This window comes from Malurus melanocephalus, unplaced genomic scaffold, assembly GCF_030028575.1.
Source record: "Malurus melanocephalus ecotype Western Australia unplaced genomic scaffold, MMel_1.1 scaffold_82, whole genome shotgun sequence".
Lineage (NCBI taxonomy): Eukaryota > Metazoa > Chordata > Aves > Passeriformes > Maluridae > Malurus > Malurus melanocephalus.
In genome coordinates, this window is record NW_026623314.1 from 262919 (window position 1) to 283588 (window position 20670).

The window sequence follows — 20670 nt, forward strand, 5'->3', positions numbered from 1 at the left end:
ATGACTGAAAGTATCAATGCTATAACTGCTGTGGCTTCAGACTTATTAAACACTTTTCAGTGTTGACAAATAAGAAAATTGGATGTTGTTATGCATGTAGAACTATTCTTTCAGGTTGCCCATTCCTTTTCTTCGTTTTGTAAGTATTGAAAGAGATTTAAGAATRTAGAGAAGGTAGACTGAGAGAAACCTTGGTGATTGAGCTAGGGCTGAGTAATTGTTGAGARAAATCTGGTAGCGTCTCTTGGCCAGTCTGTGTCATCCTGTTGCAAGCCTTCCTCCTGTTGTACCTTATTCCCTGTATAAGTCAGTAGCTGTGTTAATTGTGCCTTTTGGGATCAATGTCGTAATTTATTCACACAGATCACTTTAAGTGTTGAATTTGCTCACAGTCTTCTGATTTTTTCGCCTTCTTTTTTAATGGAGCATGCAAATGGACAGTGTTTTACAGTGGGTCTGCATAAGGAAATGGCCAACAGGACTTCCTTGGTAGGCAGGGTGGTGTTGGGGGCTGCTCTTTGTAGCAGTGGTGTTGTGAGTTTTCTGTGTAGCTGTGTAGGAGAGGTTGGCAGGGAGGCAGCTCATGTATGATACTTTATGGTTGTTGCTGGGATGTTGGGACAGTGTCAGATTTGTGCTCTCTTTGTCTTTTGAGAGAGAGATGGAGTTTTCCTGGGAACTGATGTCCCTTTATGCACTGAACTGTGCCATGTTCAGCTCCTTGGTGTGGAAAAGTGTGTATAGAGGAGTGTTCAACACTTCAGCCATTTCACAATGGTGGCCTTGCCTTTACAAACAGGTGTAGGAAGTGCAGAATATAGCTGGAGGAATCTCTCCATTCAAMTGCATATTCTACTTTTCATTTTCCATTTGATCCTAAAAGTCCAGAGATGGCAGGCTCAAAGCTCTGCCTGTTAAGAAGTGTCGTATAACCACCAGGTAACAGACAAAATGACATCTGATGTAGATTCTGTGTTGTTTTTGTCTTAYGATCTGCAAAGCATGAATGCTCCAAGTCTGGAGGAACATTTAGCTCTTCCTTAAACTGCTGTTTATCTCACCTGGGAAGTTTTAAGACTGTTTTGGGAGATAAGCTTGACAGAGCTGTGTGCCAAAGGGGAAAGAAACGGGCAGCAGAAGTGAAGATTTAGTTGTCCCATTGCTTGTCTTAATCTTTTGGAACGTTTTGTAGAGAATTTATATCTTGAATACCCAGATTCCTGCCCTCAGCATCAAGTGTGGCCCTCTAAGTTGTTGACTGTTAAATTAGTAAGACTATCTGTTACATTTTAAATTGCTGACTAAGAACTGAGTTATGGCAGTGCTTCTTCTAGTCYGTGAGTTCAGTTTGATGCAAGCTTCTAGTCAGCTTGGCTGTTGCAGAAAGCTCAGAAATATAAATAGTAAAGTTGGAAGTTATGTGACCAAAAGAAAAATTCATATGAATTATTCTAAAAACATAAGCATGGTAGTGAGACAGGCTGGTAAATTGATTTGCATGTATATGGTTTTCTTGGTTTAGTTTTGTTTACACACCTGGAGAATTGCTCTGTCTGTGGGTCAGTTCCTTTTGAATAAAGGGCACTTACTCCTTTTTGGACTAAAAGGCTGAAATGAATCCCTGTGGCTATGTAATCTACCTTAAAATCCACTCAGAAATAACTTTTAGTGCTAGTATCTCYAGTTATTGTGTGTTTCACGTTGAATGAGTTTTAGCTGCAGGAAATAATAAGTAGACGTAAGGTCACAAATTTTTTCAAAATTATTACAATCTCATTGCTTGAGTAATGCAAATTACTTAACAGAAGGTTGAAAAATGGTATAGGTAGATATGATATTAACTTCCCTGACAACTTAATTACTTGTCAGACTATTAAAGTATTAGACTAATTGTACAAGTAACAGGACGAGCATAATATTATAAGAAACTTGATGTGATTTTGTGCATGTTTTATATAAAAGCTTTAAAGAAACTTTTCTGGAAAGCTTTTAGGAAAGACTGCTGAAGAAAATTTTGCATAATGGACTTAATTATGTACTCTGCATTTTAAACAAATAAAATGGAAAGTTTGATTTAGACCTTGAAAGTTGATGGGAATTGAAAGAAAAAAAACCAACAAATAAGACATCTATCTTTTATCGAATTAGATTGTAGATTTGTAACTTACAAAGAGATTTAAAATCCYGGTATTGTAATAGAGCTCTAGAAAGTGACTTTAAGTGAAAGTTATCACATATACATTATTAATACTTTTTAAAATAGCTCTCATTACTGTACATACATACAACATCTTTTTTATTTTAAAATAGTTTCAAATGGTTATCAGCAATTCTGAATTCTGGAATTCAGAATTCTGGAACCTTAAGAATTTGTAGTATTTAATCTAGTGTATTGTTTGTACGATTTTTGAAGTTTGAATTTAATATCTTAGATATTCTTTTAGATTTTTTTTCTGCTGTTATGCTTTGTTAGGTATTTTCTTTGGGATTTAAGGTGAGAGTTTAGGCAGACAAGAAGCATTTAAATTTGTTACTCAGTTTACTCTGAAGATCAGTCCCTTCTCTTAAAGTCTGAGCATGTTCATTGCAGACAAATAACCAATTTTATGTCTTTTTATTTTTGGCCTTTTTAAAGAATGTAGAACTACCCTTCAACCTAAAAAATTGAATCCAGTATTTGTTATTGTTAAAGTTTTTTTATTATAGGTCTTCCAGTTACTTTTTGCTTGTACCAGTGACCTTTCCAACCAGGGAGAAGATTTCTGCTTTTAACTGCAGAATATTTTGCATATATAAATAGTGTATGTATATTTTYRAATGGCTTAATAGKTTTTTTTTYYTTTTTTTTAGGTTAAAAATATTGGTGATTACTTTAAACATCATCTGCTGCAATCAAGGCACAGGGGTGCATTTGAATTGGCATATGCTGGCTTTGTGCAACTCATAGAAATGCTTTCCAGGTACAAGACGGGCAACATACTCTGTTTTTAATAGAATAGTTTTACCAAATTCTGGCACTGATCCTGGAACTGGCTGTGCAGGCAGATCCTTTCATGTGGATTTTATTTAAGTTTGGTGTAGGCATGATTATGACAGTTACATGATGTCTGTGACTTGGACTGTAATACTTATGGTTAGAGATGGTGCTTAGGCATTGAAAGATGATACAGACATATAATGCTTGCTGTATTTTTCTTCTTTTCTGGCATGTTAGTTTCCTGAACAGCTCTTAAAAACTCATGGGAAATGTAGGAGTGTAGAGTTCTTCCCTCTCACTCCCCTTTCCTGATCCTTTACGAAAATGTATGCCAGACTTTGTGCTTTCACCAGGACATTTTCTTGGAAACTTTTATTACTGTCACTGAGTTGGTTATTGTGACATTTGGAAGATTACCTGACAGTGCATCACAAGATGTGATATGCTCTCTGTTTTTTTTTTTTTTTGCTTTCCCTTGTAACTTTATAGTTTCCTAGAAGAACTAAATGAATAGAATTGTCCTGAGGTCTGGGCAAGATCACTGGAATTTCCATTACWTGCTTAGCTAGCAATTTCAAGTGTTGGTAATGTTTCTTTCTGATATACAGTGTTTATGTCACATCCATGTTTTAATAAGACAAATTAACATCTCTGCTGATTATGTCGAGTTGGGTGATGTTTTTTGCTGTTTTTTTTCTAATGTGTTTTTTTTGAAAGACCAGTCCAATTTTCAGTTTGAAGTACCTGCATTTTCACACCAATGCCAGATTCAGCAAGCAGTGTTCGCCTTTTGCTCCACATCAGCCCCACATCAGTCTGAGGTGCAGATCTGTTTCTCCTTTATATCTTAGTGGAAGCAGTATTGGTGGTTTTAGTACAGGCTGGGTGGCTGACCTGGTTCACTKTGTGTTCCCTTGTACAATTTTCTAGCAGAATGGAGTGCTCAGATGTTGGGTGAGGCAGCTGCATCTGCGCAGTAGCATTAATACAGAAATGGGTATTTGACACGTACTGTTGTTCATTCTATGTGCTAGTGGGATGTTTACCTGCATGCCGTGATCTGTCTGTACATGGTACATTATTTTCTTTTGAATGATAGCAATTTGAGGGATTTTAAATTGGTCAGGGGAATTTCTTGAGTCTCACAAAACCTTACTTTATAGTTGGTTGTTGACTCAAAAAGGAAAGAAAGAAAAACTTACTGCTTATCTTTTAGCCTGTCCATGTTTTATATRCATTTGTTTAGATATTTTGGTGTTCTATACTATGAGAAATTGTTTCAGAAAGTTCTAAGGTGATGTGAGTTTTCTCCCGTCAAATTGAAGAGAGAGTTTCGCCATTGCAGTAATACAGCCAACAAGTAGGCCTTTTACTACCACAATTCTTTTTGAGAGGAGAAAGGAGATAATCCAAACAGGTACAGCCCCACTGGTCTGATCTTAGTATTCAGGACTGTCTGATGATCTTTGAGGTCCCTTCCAACCAACATCATTCTATGAACTTTGTTGCTAAGGCAAAGTAAAAAGCAGGAAATAACGGAAAACAAAACATGCAGTTGGTTTGTAGCAGACTAGTTGTTTTTCTTTGATTTTCATTTTAAAATTTCTTCTAAAAGCTGAGGCAGGTAGAGTAGAGCAAATCTACCCAGACTTTGGAAAAGCTGCTGATGTGTTTGTTACCTCTCCTGCTTTCTGGCACTCTATTTAATGGAGCACAATCCACTTAACAGCAGCCCTGTGTTAGGTTGAAAAATAAGAGCTAAGCACACCTCTGCTTGGCTGAAAATCATTCAAACATTAAGGGACATGTTTGTATCATCCAAAACAAAACCTCTCCAGGATGTTTCCTCTTCTGAATTAGCAGCTGTCAGTTACAATTTTTTTTATTCTTTCATACTGCCCAGCATTTTTAAAGTTAAAATATGTTGAGTAGAGCAAGTGTTCTTTGGGAARAAAGATTTACAAGAACTGGAGAGCAGCTCTGTGGAAGTACATTGGTTTTAACGAAAGAAAATATTTTCCAGGAATTACAGGCCTCAAGGCTTATATTTGTATTTAAAACAAAGGAGAAAGGAGACTGATACCAGAACAGGAAATGACTCTGATTTGGTACTCCTGGGATACAGGGAGTATTTTGAGACTCTCCTGCAAAAGGGGCGAATTAAGTCTGTGTGCATGCAGCTGCCTTGCAGGTCTGTTGATTGTCATGGAGTCTTTCCATGTCCCCTGCTGCAGCCAAGGGACTTCATTCTGCAGGTAAATCTCAACTGGCCTACCTCTCCATAGCTGAGAGGCTCCTGGACAGTCTTGAAGCACATCTGTCAGAATCTGTATTAATTTACTGCTGTGTCCACRAATGGTGGAGGAGAAAGCTTTAGTCTGAGGTAGTTTGTTGTAAAGTACATTTTAAACATGACAACTTGAACAGAATTGAACTCAAGATGTACAGAAGCATCTCAGAGACTTGAATTTGTTCTTTCTGTAGAATACAGTGAAAAATCTGTTACTAAGACTGTGCCAAATCCTTTTCCCAGGCATTTATGAATGACTCCAATTAAACAGAGTCCTTTGCTTATTTATACCCAAATATTTTTTTAAAAGTTGTATGCTGCCGTGTCTTTTATCCAAGCTTGCTTTTAGCTACACAACCCTTAAACACCRGTTTTTATAAGAACCAAGAGCACACTTCTTTTAGACAGAATGATGGTATTCAGACCTGTTTGAGTTAGTGGTGAAAGAAAAATATTTCCTCTGCAGAGATTTCTTGCAAGCCTGATGAAATTGATCTGTCTTGAAATTTGGATGTAAATTGCTGAGTCTGGTCTTAAGTATGCAAGTTACCATTCTTCTGTTTCCCTGTTGATACTCCTTCTGGGAGTGTAATGCTCCCTTTGTCATGCCTGCTTAATGTTGCCTGCAGCTGCACCTTCAGAAAATCATACAGTTACATAACAAGCAACATTCATATCAATGAAATAAGCAATGTGTTTTTAAAAAGAGTATTTCCTGTCAAAGGCTTGGAGAAATTACAAATGCTCTTTTCACCTGATGGTGGTTAAGGACAATCAGAAATCTGTTTTAAACTTGATTCTTCTGTAATCTTTATTACTCAAACAATTTCTCTGTCCCATTTTGCTTGCTTTGCTTTTCTCTGAGAAAGAAGAGAAGATCTCTGAGAGATCTTCTGAGAGATCAGGTAGAACATAAAATATTTCTGGGAAGTCAAATGCTGTTGCATGGCTGCAGCTGTAGTGCTTTGCTTCACTACGGTTGCAGAATGCATGGGTAAGGTTTGGGAAGAGTTGTGACATGCAGTGAAATGTGTTCACTTAAGAAAAATTTATTTTGAACATTTTAAAATGTTCAGGTTGGTACTTAATCTTGGTGAGTACTATTTTAGGTGATGCAGCAAGTTAGGACCATAACAGTTTTCTGGAAAACTGTAATGATAAAGAAGAATCCTCCTTCTTTTTGCAAATGTTTGATCTGTGAGTATCAGTAAAAATTATTCATCTGTACCTTGTCTGATCTTCTGTAAATATTTCTTTTGGGTACTGGGAAAAGACCTCTCCTAATCCTTTGCAATATACTCTCCTTCTATCTCGTTTTGTTGCTTTGAAGTGACTGTAACTCTTTGTTTTCCCAGCCTGCTATGATCTGCCAGGAAGACTTGTAAAATGGAAATACCACTAATGGACTTTCTAGTGAAACTTACTAAAATTGTAATAACTTTGCCGCAAAAGTGTAATCACAGATGTGAAGGAAAGAATGTTGAAGACAGAGAAACTGGGGGAGAAAAGCTGTTCTTACATACTGAGGTGATTGTAGAGTTAGGAAATACATGAGATAAGGAAGTACAAGATATGTTAAGGCACTGCTCAGGTTGAAGATGTGTTAATTTTTAACACTGTTCATATTTTCCCTCCCATTTCTTTTCCTGCTTGGTGTGGGAGAGAGATGGTGTAATGATACTGTCTTTCTGATATTYTGAGGCCACCCAAGGTTCTCTCTGCTCTGCACAACTGACAGAGAAACCTCAAACCAGCACATTTCTCAATGCACCTATAGAATCTGGAAAATTCTGCTTCATGCAGAGCAGTTGCTATGAAAAGAAGGATGCAAGTGGAAGGATTTCATAGTTTCAGAGGAGTTGTTCTTAAAAGCAGATTTAGAACTTGAATAATAATGTGTTTTTGAGGCTAGATTTTTGTCTCTTTGAGAAGTGCCAGGGCAATATTGTGTCTAACTTTATGAAAAATGGCAATCACATGACTTATGTGAGAAGGAATAATACTTCAGGCATATTGAGAGAGAAAAAAACAGTAAAAGAAAACCACTTTTTCCCCAGATAGGAGCTACTGGAATTTCAAACACTGAATTCTGGATATAGACATGTGGAAAAATGCTTCTGGTCATGTGACATTTATGCCACAAAGCACTTGAATCCAGGAAGGGCAGATTCAAGATTGGTTAACACACCATTTGTTTTGGATAGGAGAAAATACAGAGATACAACTTAGGGAAAGGAGTTTAGCTTTAACTTTGGATTGCCAGGCTTTTGTACTCATTGATGCTCACCACAGAAAGGGTTTGGGGCATGTATGAAATTATTTTAACTGACAGACAAAAGATTTTGGATTACACTTAATGTACTGCATCTAAAATAATTTGTGTATCAATTTACTGTGTTATGTTTTAACTATCAGCAGTATTTGTTTAATCTGGTAGAAATAATTACTATTTTATTCTGGAAAATGGCATTTGAGCTTGAGACCTTAATTTTCATATTGCAAGGCTTTGTTATTCTTTAAATTTAGGGCCACCTGCTTCTAATGACAATATTGTTCTTGCCAGACCATAAGGAGACTGAGCTGCCAAAGGGAAGGGAGTAGTCATCTCCATTGCAAAGTCAATAGTCTCTAAAGTTTCTAACTCTAAAGCAATAACTCTTTCACCTTCTAATAAATAAAAGTGCATTGGTGGGTGACTGAACAAGGTAGAGTTACTTGTGGCAAGATCAAAGCAATACGGCTTTAAGGGAGTCAAATTTATTTGACTTCAGTATACTTCTCTTTCTACTAGTACTGAAAGGAGAAAAACCCCTCAGTTTACTTAAGAATAAAATATTCTGTGTGCTACACAGCAACTTCTAAATATTTCCTTAATGCTTTACTTTGTGCTCCCCTGCAGCCCAGCAGATGTGAGAATTTCTCGTGGGGTGTTTGTGTTAATACTAAGATAACATACTGAAGAGAGATGAGCACTGTTCTCTGCATGACTGAATGAATACATTTAAATTCTGCTCAGCTAGGGAGGTAAGACCAGGTGCAGCCATGAGCAGATTTTGCAGAACATGTTGATGTGGATAGAGAGAACTGTGAAGTAGTGTCTTTAACTGCTGAGGCCCACAGAGGAGATCCATGAGGAGTTTTGGGTAGGCTCAACCCTAGAATTGTATCCTTACTGTGTAGCCAAAAGTGAGTGAAGGAATGCATCCTGGAAGTAAACAAGGGGAAGCCAGTTTTCAGCAAAAGAGAGTAGGCAAACAAAATAGAACTCACAGTGAATTTCTGGGTTAGTCTGATTGTATCTGTCATAGGCTTGAGGCTGGAAGTGCCTTTCTTTTATGCCATGGTATGACGTGATGTGCCTCTTGTAAAACCCTGTTCCTCTTGAGCTCTGGACTGATGGTTTTCATTCTGCCTGCCCTTTWGAAGACGTGATACCCTTAAAAGATGGGGAGAATGCCTGGCAGCAGTATAGGAGATGTGGTGGAAATCCTACAGGAATTACTGARGAGTAGGAAGTGTCCTGTGTCTTCTCTGACCTGTCTGTCATTTCCTGTGACCTCAGTTTTCTGCATTACTAATTTTCTGTTTATTTTGTAAAATAAGGAAAGGAGGGTTTCACTACCGATTAAAGCCTCATTTATTGTTCACGATCAGGTTTTTAGATCCATTAGATTTTGGTTTTCACATCGGTACCTGCTGGCTTTCATTTTTTCCTTTAAATTCTTAATTCCAGTTATCCAGGTAGAAAACTTGATTGTAGTATTACTGTAAGGTCTCACTACTTAATCATGAATTTAATTATCGTTTATATTAGATAAAGTGAGTCCTGCATGGTTGAGATAATTGCAATTGTATTGCCCACCATGATAAATTATTTCTTCTAGTCTGAATCACGTGTCAAACCAGTGTGACAAGTTTTAATAACAATGTCTTGYTAATAGAAATTTTTGTAACAGTGAATGGTCCTTTTGGAACGTTGACATGAGATTAATGGGCCTGTGTTGCACAGTGAATATGGTACATTTCATTAAACTGAATGGCACCAGTAATTGAAGTAGTCTTGAGTTTTCCTTGTCCTTGGTAGTCCTTTGCTTTCAGGCTATGCTGAGTTTTATAACTGCAGAGGAGGAGTATTCGTTGATAGGAGAGCAATTTAGGTRCTTTATGAAAAGTTTGACTGACTTAGTATTTTAAAAGGAGCAGTGTGTCATAGTCTCCATTTCTTCTATTTCTCTGAGGTTTGTAGGGTCATTTATATAATGTGTAYTTACTTTGAGGGGCTTCAGTTTTGGTTTGTATAGTTATCAACATAATYATTAGTTAATATAAGGGTCACACATCAGCTACTGTGTGGCAACAGAGATACGAATTTGTGAAGTGTCACTTCCTACACAGTGGCTAATGTGCATATGTCTTTGTTTTTTTTCTCTAGAACATGATAATAATGTTTGGCAGAAGAGAATCTTTGCAGCAGCATGGAAGCACAGAATCTTGTGTTCTGTTCAATGAAATATATTTTCCTAGTGGCATTTAATAAGTAGGGTTAATATAATTTGTACCAATATTGGAAAAATGTACAATTTTTTTTTTCACTTACCTTATTTCATAATAAAAATCTGCGTATGTGCTTGGAGATGTTTAAATAGAGTAAGAAATACTTCTTAAGGTTGCTAACTTCTCTGACTCTTTCCTTGTTTTATTTGCTTGTTTCATGTTTTTTGTGTGTTTGTTTGATGTAGATGTAACAATGAGAGTCTGCACAAGATGCCAGAGCAGTGGCTAAGCTGTGTGTTAGAGGAAATCAAATCTTGTGATCCTTCTTCCACACTGTGTGCAACCAGACGGAGTGCAGGAATTCCATTCTACATMCAGGTACCAACTCATGTTACTGCCTCTGACTTCAATGTGTTCTCCAGAAAGGACATTAAAAAAAAAGGGAAATTATATATTATGTATTAAATTTTCCAACTTCAACCCTTTTGATCAAGCAGGTTTGGTTTTTTTTTTTTTTTTTTTTTTTTTTTACAGTTTTTGCTTGTCTTTGTGCAACCCAGAAGCTGTTTGTAATTAAACCATATTTGGCTCCTCTGTTCTATTGACTGTTGAGATTTTTAGCTTGTGGTAGATTTCAGTGGCATTTCTGAAGACTATGTTTAGGCTTTGTGATACAACTGTAATTCTGGCAAATTCATAAATGAATTCACAGGTTAAGTAAGGGTTTGTTAGCCATGTAACTATGTGTTACTTCAGTGCAGACGTGGAGGGTTGTAAAATATGAACAGAGCTTTACAGAATTGTAAAATGATGGCCTAGAAATACTACAAAGAAGTTGGGAAGGCCACTCAACAGCAATAAAGCACAAGTAATTGTGTCACACTAACTGGTGTTGACTGGCAATCTCAAGCGCAATGAAGGAGCACCAAAGACTTCTATCTGTGAACATGGCACGGTGCTCCCACAATCTTCCCACTCCCTGTGCTACCACCAGCTCCATAAATCCCAGCTGGATTTGACTTTGACTTTGCCAAGTTCAGAACTGAAGGCTAATCAGSTGGATGGCAGTGTATTGTCTCTGTTTGAAGTGTCACCTCTTACTGAGTGCCCCACATTAGTATGCAGCAGCTCATCTACGTCCTTGTGAAGTCAGTCACTGCAGAGTTGGTTTTGCACATTACACTTCACCTGTTTTCAATCCTTTGTTCCTTGAAGCAGCCCTTGTTTGCTTTCCCCAAAATTCACCTCCATGAATTTGATTTTCAACCAGTTTTCTAAGACTGGAGTCCAAGATTAACTTTACAATTTGTAACTTTCTGCACTCCCTGAAGTACAGTCTCAAGCAYGTTCCAAGAATCTGAGGGACTGCTGGGAGCAAGTTCTCCCTGCCAGAATAATTCATCTTGCTTGTTTTCCACTCTGAATTTGCCATGAGAAAGTTGAGGCAGCCAGCTTCTGTCTGACCTCTTATGTCAGTCACAGCCTGCTCCTGGCTTTGCTGGATGTGTRTGCAAGGCAGCAGAGATCAGAAGCAGGGCAGTGGTTTTGGAGACATTTTTCCTGTTCAGTTTCAGCAGTTAAGTATCTTTCTTGCTCATATCTGTAAGTTGTCTGCAGAAGGAATTTGATGATTTCATGTTTTCTGATTTCCCCATTCACACCATGCAGTTTGAATCTGGTGGAYATTATCTAGTTGTAATCTTGACAATGTGAAAAAAACAAACCTTTTTTAATGTAAAAAGTTACGTTACTGTAAAGACTAGATGGATCCAGTGATACCCATTGCAGAAAATATGTATAGTTCCTGAGTTGGCCAACTGACTCCATGGGGCAAAGCTTGCACTGTGCCACAGCTTTGTGGATGAACAGGTCAGACACTTCTTTTTTGATAGCTCTGTAAGAATACAAAGTTAGTCTAGTTGATTAAAAGGAAGGTTTGAAATTGAATTGGGATTAGTATGACATAAACTATTTCCAAATTGTAATTTTATAGTAAAGAGAGGTTATAGTGTTCTTTGGCAGCAGTTTTGAATGTGCCCGTAGACTCAGTGAAATGAATKAAACCTTTAATGGCATATTGCGTTTAGATAATAAAAATGCAAATTCTCATGTGTATCCTAACAGTAATAAAAGAAGGTTGCTTTAGTGATGCAAAAAATTGAGACAGTGTCTCAAAGACAGGTGACTTTGCTATTTACACCCTGTGATGTGTTCTTGTTTAACTAAAACTCATCTATTTTAATAAGAATATGTAATTTTTAAGGTTACAACCAGTCCATGACCTCTTYAAAATTGGAATGTTATTGCTGAATAGTACAAAAGTGCAGCTCCAATTAGTGGGTGGGAAAATATAAGTTTCAGCTTTAACATTACAAAACTTTAGTATTCAGTTCATTCTCCTCTCCTTTATACTTCACAAACACCTTGTTTTTTCTCCCCTGCCCTCTCTGTTTCTCCTATTATTAAAGGCACTGATAAACTGACAGAAAGTACTCCTGGGTTTCTGCCTTAACTCTGTATTTTGTTTAGCTTGCAGTTGATCCATTTGGTTCTTACTGATGCAGAACAGACTCTAGGCCCCAAAGCACAAATGGATAGTAATCTTTTATTAGTAATAAATGATTTATGATTATCCATTTGCACTAACTTGGACAAATTCAACAAGAGCTACTAGACAGAGAGGGAAAGACTGTTTTAAATTCAGTCCTTAATTTTAGAGAGCTAAATTAGAGTAACTGAAATACTGTTCGGAGATGAATGCTTGTCTTCTCTTTTTTTAAAAATGTGCTGCTTGTTTTATCCTGTGTTGCAAACCAGAATTTTTTACTTGGCCAGCTCTTATCTTAAATATGTGTTATTAACCCAAAGAGAAGTCCATACTAGGAAATGTAAGTATGTATAATACTGCAGATGCTTTTGGTGTCATAAATGCTATGATTTTTGTACTGAGAAGCTTTGAAAAAAGCTAAGAATTGAAACTGAAACTCTTTGCAAATTTTTCTCTAGTCTTTCTGTATGGTTAGAAGTTAGGCTGTGTTATGGTGAATATGGTAAAATAGGRATGTGGAGCAGATCTGGTAGTGCAGAAAAATGGCTAAAAACACCTGATTTTTTTTTAAATTTTTTTTTCTCCTTTCTGTAGGCTTTGTTGGCATCRGAACCAAAGAAGAGCAAAACAGATTTGCTGAAAATGACAATGAAAGAATTAATATCTCTGGCTGTACCTTTGAATGAATCATTAAGTGTAATTCCACAGGTAAAATTCAGCCTCTCATCAAAAGGCAAATGTCAAAAGTGTGTGTACACTATTTCCAACAATTAAAGAAAAAGTRTGTTTTAAATTAGGATATGCTGTTCTTATCTATGCTAGATTTTAAAATGTGCTTGTATATGCAGAGGTTGTGAAGTTACTGTAAAACATACTAAAAATGGATTGGGCATAATTCCATAGGTTTTTTCCTAGTACAGCAAGTGAAGTCATATATGAGTAATTTACTGTCTGTAGTATATTTCTAAACAGATACTTGTAAAAAGTAACTTCCTTTTTACAAGTTTGTAAATGCAAAAGTAAGCTTTGCTTAGGTTTAAAGTAAATAAATKAGTTATTTATGCTAGAATTGTAGTAAAAAACTCCATGAAAACTGGTTTTATGCATACTTACTAACTCCTAAAACTTAAATACATACATTTGGAGTACTAAAAAATATACTTTCAAGGCAAGACCTTTATCTTCAAAATGCTGTTATCATGTTCTTTGTTTTTAAGTGTTAGCCATAATTTGTTCACAATACACAAAAGTATGTCCTAATGACTCTGCCACATCTTCTGCTGGTAAAAATTTATGTAGCCTTGTCAAAATCTGTGAAGCTGCATGTATTGCCACCTTCCCCTACAGAGGGTAGAGAAATATCAGAAAATACTCCATATGGTAAAGCAARCCTGGCTGTCGTTTTTAGCCTAATATTGTCCTCCTGTGAGTTGTAGTTTATTTTTTCTCACAGCATCTACAGCGTGTCAAGAATGTTGGAAAAGATGGTTCTGAACATCAAAAGTTATTTTTACAGCCATGATAAGCTAAGGAAAAAAGAATGTTGGCCTTCACTTGCCATGCCTGGACTATAGTTGTTAGAGGAATATGCTTTTAAGCTGTAACTGTTTTTAACAGTGTTTACTGCRGCTGCATTTTAATGCATTTTTAAGCAGTAGTATTTCTTGTCTTTAATATGGAAATAAGCACTGTAAATGTGAATATAGATTGTTTTTGCTTTGGATGTTCACTGTTGTAATTACATAAACTGAATTTAAGGTATCTAGTAATGAATTTATATTTTTCATATATTTCTTCTCCAATCGCAGGTTCATGCTTTGAATATCCTCCGGGCACTGTATAGGGATACACGYTTAGGRGAAAACATCATGCCTTATGTTGCAGATGGAATAAAAGCATCAATTCTAGGGTTTATGTCACCTGTGTGGGCAGTAAGTTAATTCTTACTATTGCTTCTGTAACTTAACAGGATATAGAGTGGTGCTGTTTAGTGAAACTTTGGTCACGTTTATAAATTGCAGTACCACAATTTTCAGAATGTAATGTTTTAAGGTACAGTAAAAATTATATAGACTTGCAAAAAAGTCATAATTTTGGTCTTGATTTTTTTATTTTGTTTAATTTTTCTTAATGTAGAGTGCTGCTGTTCACAAAAAGTAGGGACAAAGATTACCTTACAGGTAAAAGTTTCTGTTGCTGTTAAATTGGGAGTCAGTGCACTTAGGTAGTAAGGAGTGCATTTTCATTTATTCAGACTGTTACTTTGCTCTTGAATTAAAGATTCCATATGGCATATTGAGGTAGAACACTTCATGATCTGCCATGCATATGGGTGAGTGCTCTGAACTTATATTGAAGATGGACATCGCCAAAGAACCTGAATTTCTAGTAGTACATCTTCATTGGAAGGATGTTGCAAATTAATACTTTCCATGTGCTGATTTGTAGCATACTATTCACTTAGCTGTTCTTCTTTTTGAATGTACATTCATGGCTGTATTTAAAAAAAAAATTTCAAAGGGATTTCTTAAGGACTGTTCATATTTTTTCCTTTAGGTACGAAATTCATCTACACTTCTTTTTAGTGCTCTGATTACGAGAATTTTTGGAGTWAAAAGAGGGAAAGATGAAAATTCAAAAAAAAATAGGTAAGCTTCACTTTGCACCTGATGACCCTAGTGAAGAGCAATTTGAAAATATTTCTTGATTTATGGATATATTTGAATCACGACGTTACAAGAACATCTAGCTGTGCTTAAACTGTGCTGCCAAGAAGTAAGTGGTAGGGGCCAAAAATATCTGCTGTTAAAAACAGAGTTAATTTGTACTTGTGTGATTTCACAGACATGGAGTGTTGCTGTGTAGTTTTGCTACCAATGGCTCTTCCAAGAGCCCAGTGTCTCATGTGTTCACAAAATAGCCCTATTGCTCTTCAGAGTAAAGAGAAGGGGGTAAAAGAGGAGAGGAATCGTGGTTACACAAGTGTTCACTCACTTCTAGAGCAAGCCTGGAGGTAATTATCACCCCTAYTAATTTGAGGTTTTCCCCTTTAGGCTTCCTGCTCTAGAAAAGTCATGTCTCTTTCCTACAAACTCCAAAAATTGCAGCTTGCAGAGCCATTTCTCTTCCAAAGAATTGTGCCCTTGGATTCTGTAGTCCTTCTTCAAATGCCTTACTCTTTCACTTGATGTAAAACCACACCTCCTCTGACTCTTAAAACTCCCTAGTCCTGAGCATTCCAGTTTCTTTGCACCCTCCAGTTAGTGCACAAGGACCCCAATGTTTTCTTTGGCCTGCAGCCTCTTCTTCCAGCTTTTTCAGCAAACGAAGCATGTCCATRCCCTGTGCTCTGTAACTGAGGTTTCTGCTCTAGGAGGGATGTGAAAATAACCCTGGATGTAGAATAAACTCATTAAAAAGTATTCCTGGGTAAGCCCGTGGGGCCATAGAGTGGTTACGGTATGGATATTATGGTAACCATTTCAGAAATTCCTAATGGATTTTCACATCACAGGCAAGGCATGCAGTTTCTGAAAGAAGGCTATTGTTACAATTTACCTGCAAAAATTCCCCTCTTTTTATAGTGGATCCTTTTTGTTGATCTGTGTAACTAATAAAATTTTCATGTGTATTTTGAAAAACTAAATGTCCTGGGATGGTACTAGGCTGTCATCTTTTAGATGCTACATAGGTGCCRTTTTAGTTGTGTGAAATAATTGATTTCAGACACCGCTTGAAAAACTTAGTTACTGCGTATGTATAGGCATGAGGAAGAAATACAGGTGGGAAACTGGAGGGAGATTTCCTGTAGAAAATAACTCTTTTCCCAAAACAATTTGAAATGCTAGCTGCTCCACTGTGTGAAATTATTCCTGCTTTATCATAAATCACTTCTGAATTCACTCCTGTAACCTTTCTGGAGCCCAAGCAGGGCAATAAAAAGTGKTTTTTATTTCTTGCCTTCCTACTTTGGTTTTATAACACCATTTAAAGTTGCCTTTTCCTTTAATTTTTATAACTGAGCACTTGCTGAAAGAAATAGACACCCTGCTTTTTTTACTTATGTTCTTGGGAAGAACTTGGCACTAAGTTCTGCAGTGGGGAGGCAAACTGCTCAAATACATGCAGTGTGATGATGTATGGAATCTGAGATTYCTGTTTGTGAAGCTGCAGAAAGTAGTGCATTTGAGCATCTCTTGGGAATGGGAGATACCAGAAGGAAGGAAAGGAATCTTTTCTGTAGCCCAATTATGTTTATTAATGACAATGTTAATGTTTACGTAACTGGCCCTGTTGACTTACTTCTCTGAAACTTTTTGTTTACGGTAATTTTTTTGTAGTCATCTTGACCAAAAGGTGTTAAATCTGGGTTGGCTTTCTTTTCTTCATCCATTCATGTAGGAGTTTTGCCCTAAACATTGCATGTTTTGCCCTAAACATTGCACTTCTACTGTTTTCCATGTGTGCTTGTCAAAACCATAACACAAGGATTGGGAAGGCACTTTCTAAGATAGGTCAATGAGATACAGGAGGTGTGAAAACAGAGGCAGGGATTAGATTTGTAGCTCCTGTYTGTACAGGAGAGCTCTGCTGGTGGGTGTAAGGTGGGTTGTGTTTGGGAAGAGAARGGTCTGTGTTTTCATGGTTTGGCACCACGAGGTGTCAGCGTTGCTGCACAGCTCCTGCAACCACATGCCCTGGGTGCAGCGGTGCTTGGGCACTTCTCTTCTGGAGCTTTCAACTCAAGGAGTGTTTTGCTGGAACGGAATTCATAGATTAAAGCAAACTAATTTTTCCCCCACTTCTCAATCTGGCAAATTATTTCTGAAGCACTGGCATTTTAGAAACTTGGGTCTGTAGGAGCTTTTGTGAAAGTCACCTAGGTTTGAGCTGCTTGTTCTGTTGCCTTGAGGATGTTCTGTTTGCGTTAAGGGGCAGTCTGTCCAGAGATCACCTGTCCCATTAGGACACTGCCTAGGTCTCCCAGATTGTAGATTAGGGGGTTAAATCTGTCATTTTTGGTTCATCAGGGAGTTAGGTTTTGCTAGCCTGTTCTGGGCGTCTCTCTAAAAAAGAAGGGCATTTCTGACTGGTTTCTCAGGAAGAGTTCCTGTGAAACTGATAGAATTGGGGTGGTAGAGAGTTTATGTAGACTTTGAGAAGGAAGCTTTGCTGGAACATGTAGTACTGATGCATCTGTTGAATTTTAGTGTGGGCAAACAAGAAGAGTTGGAAAATTAACATGTGAAAAGTAACTCTCTTGCAACTAGAAGAGAGGATTTGTGTGAGACTGCAGTGGTCCATGCAACTGTACATGTTGAGCTTTGTCTTCTTGTAAAATAGTTTGAAGTCTTTTCTGGCATTTCTCTTTCTCAGAAAGACTGTATCAAAACTTCTACTGCTGCTGCCAAGTATCTGTATATGGGGGGTGGTATTTGGCTAAATGATGCTCTGAATTTCAGAGAATTTACATCTGTGTACTTAATTTGGGAATACAATTTTCTTAAATGCTATGATAATTAAAAATCTACAAGACTTGGAATGAAATTCCAGCCACATAAATTCAAAGTAGTGAGGAAGTGTTGGAAAGAAGTCTTTGCTCTGTGCCTGTTGGTATTTGGTTACAGAATGTGTGTTCTGCACAGAGACATTATGGTGTGCTTTAGAGAACATACCCCAACTTTTCTGAGCCCTTCATAGCACAGGTGTTTATGTTGGGGCACTTAGTCCCTTCATATTGCAGGATGCTGTTTCTGCATCCTAACTTGCCTGGCTTCCACGGGATCAGCTGCAAACTGTTCASCAGCACTGCTGCTGTTCAGCACTGAGCTGTGCACTGGGACCTGCCCTCCAGCCRGGCAGTGACTCAGGAGAGGCTCCCAGCTTCTGGGCACATCCTCCCTGGCTGCTCTGGCATCAYAGAATGATTCCAGTTGGAAGAGTGCTGAAAGAACATCTAGTTCCAATGTTCCTGCCATGGAAAGAGGTGCCTTCCACTAGACCAGATTGCTCARTGYCCCATCCTACTGGGCCTTGAACACTTCCAGGGACAGGTCATGAATAAATACTGGTCAGCTCATTCCAGTGCTTCAGAGTGAAGAATTTCTTCYTAATAACTGATTTAATCCTTCCCTCTTCAATTTAAAGCTATTCTCTCTTGTCCTGTCCCTACATGCTGAGGTGRCATCTCTCTTGAAAGCCCTATGCTGAGAGACGTATTGAAGACTCAAGTACTGTGYTAGGTTTAATGCAAATCGATTGCATAGGACTTTGGACAGTAGTGAGTTCTGTAGGCCAATGAGTTTTATCTCACCTTTTTTGATTAAGCAGCCACATCTTCTTTTTATTGTGCAGTCAGTTTGCAATGTAAATTTGTTTGTTCCATACACTTTTCAAGAAGCTGGGATCTASTGTGTGCTTCCTAGTTCTGTTTCTTTCGTGGTCATTTCTTTTACSTCTTAGTGTTGCTACACATTGCAAATCACCTAGAGTAGATTTTTGCTCTAGTTAATTGTAGGTTCCAATGTCACATAACAAAATAAGGATGTCTTGAGATGAAGATATATATAAATATATTATGATAGTTAATGCAGACCTGAAAATCAAAATAACTTGCATGTGCTGTTAACAGAAATTAATTTTGAAATGTAATTACATTTCTCATCATAGAGGAATTATCTTCTGTCCAAAGGAGTTACAGTAAGAAATTCTAACACAGACACATATTTATGTGTCTATRTATATGCTGCATATGTGTATTTAACATACACACATATATATCAGATACCTTTTTGGTCTGTAGTAAAATTATAATTAAAGCCATTACTGCTTGTTASTGAACAAGACACTTGTCATCAGACATTTCATGAGAGTCTTCTTATTGAATTCCTGGTATTTCAGGCTTTTTTTTTTTAATTTTCCCCTTCCACCCCAAAAGTATAAGCATGATCAGGAATTGCCTTTGAGACAGTTTTCCATTTGACTTAGAACAATCTTCAGTCTTTAGGGTAATAAAAAATGATCATCCTGGTTTATCTGAAAATGATTTTTTTTTAATTTGGAATACAAGTGTTACAGAGCCCTTACCAAGAGTAAACAATGGCTTCAGGTAGAGGCTGGGATTAAAAGAAAGAGTAGGAAGTGGGGACAATTCCCTCTGCTTCTCATCTTGGTGGAGGAGGTTTYGAGAAGGAAAAGCTTCAAGTCTCTGATTAAAAACCAGGGTTTTGAGCAAGGCTGAAATTATACAGTGCAATCTGATGATTTTTACATTTCATAACTGGTGTATATATGTATGTATTTGCATTTTGGGAGGAGGGAAGCTCCTGTGTATTTATAATCAAGTGAAGGGAAAATGCATATGCAGAAAAATACTTAGCTGTCAACACAGATTTTCTGTGGAGTTAATATTCATACTGCTTGGAATTTGAGTATGAATGCTGCCATCTTTCAGTGTTGGTCTAGGTGTATTTAGAAAGAAAGAAACAACTTTTATTGCCATCTACATAAYACCTTGTCTTTATTTTCATTTATACCTGTCAGCAGATGTTGATGACTTAAAACTCTGGAAAGGGGAAATTTATCTTTTTAATTACAATAAGATGAAAACTATATAGATGTTAACAGGTTATGAAGATGCACTGCTGGCTGTGAGGAAGACAACATGCATGACTGCTCTCTGCTTTCCTTGTTTTTATTGCAAGTTGAGTGTTCAGCACTTTTCAGTAAGTGTTTTCTTGCACCCTTGAAGGTCACTGAGTAAAATCAAATTAGCTTCTAAAAACATTTAAGTTGGTTTATTTTTATCCTAAATTGTATACTTTTTCTTTAACATTAAGGTTTTTAAGACCATGAAGAATTGCATTTAACACTGTGAAAAGTTAAKAGGAAAACACTAGAAATTGGATGTTCTCCTGCAAACATCTCTTTTCATAACATTATTTCTAAGTTAAATGGATCTGGTGTTATCTTCCTTTTCTATAAGATACTTTAGAGTTGTAGCTTAAATACATGGAATACATTGTAAGTATATGAGTCCTGTTAGCTTGCCAGGAGTGGAATATTTAACACTTCCAGTATTTTTACTGAAAAGCCTGACATCAGTGATGTTTTGTCAATCTTAACAGCAAGCTTCTGAGACATTTTCAGTGGATCATACTAACCTCTGTAGGGCTTCTGGGATGGGCCTGTGTTGGCCACAGAGGAGCGGCCAGTACTCTATTGGGATAAGCCGAAATAAAMATTGATGGTCAGGCTGTGATGGCACATCACTGTTGTAAAATGGGACAGCCCTTAGGTGAGGTTCCCTGGAGGGGATGCTCACAGCGACTCCAGCCTGTAAATGCTCTRTGCCAACATGGA

General features: G+C 37.2%; 1 protein-coding gene across 1 annotated transcript in view; it reads left to right on the forward strand.

Annotated features, from left to right (window-relative positions):
* The window catches only part of THADA (THADA armadillo repeat containing), a 154811-nt gene that overhangs the window by 19792 nt on the left and 114349 nt on the right, over nucleotides 1-20670 (forward strand). The window contains exons 22-26 of the mRNA XM_057367662.1: nucleotides 2851-2960; nucleotides 10007-10139; nucleotides 12904-13017; nucleotides 14118-14240; nucleotides 14866-14957. Coding sequence (XP_057223645.1) covers nucleotides 2851-2960; nucleotides 10007-10139; nucleotides 12904-13017; nucleotides 14118-14240; nucleotides 14866-14957 — 572 coding nt within the window. The remainder of the gene's footprint in view (nucleotides 1-2850; nucleotides 2961-10006; nucleotides 10140-12903; nucleotides 13018-14117; nucleotides 14241-14865; nucleotides 14958-20670) is intronic.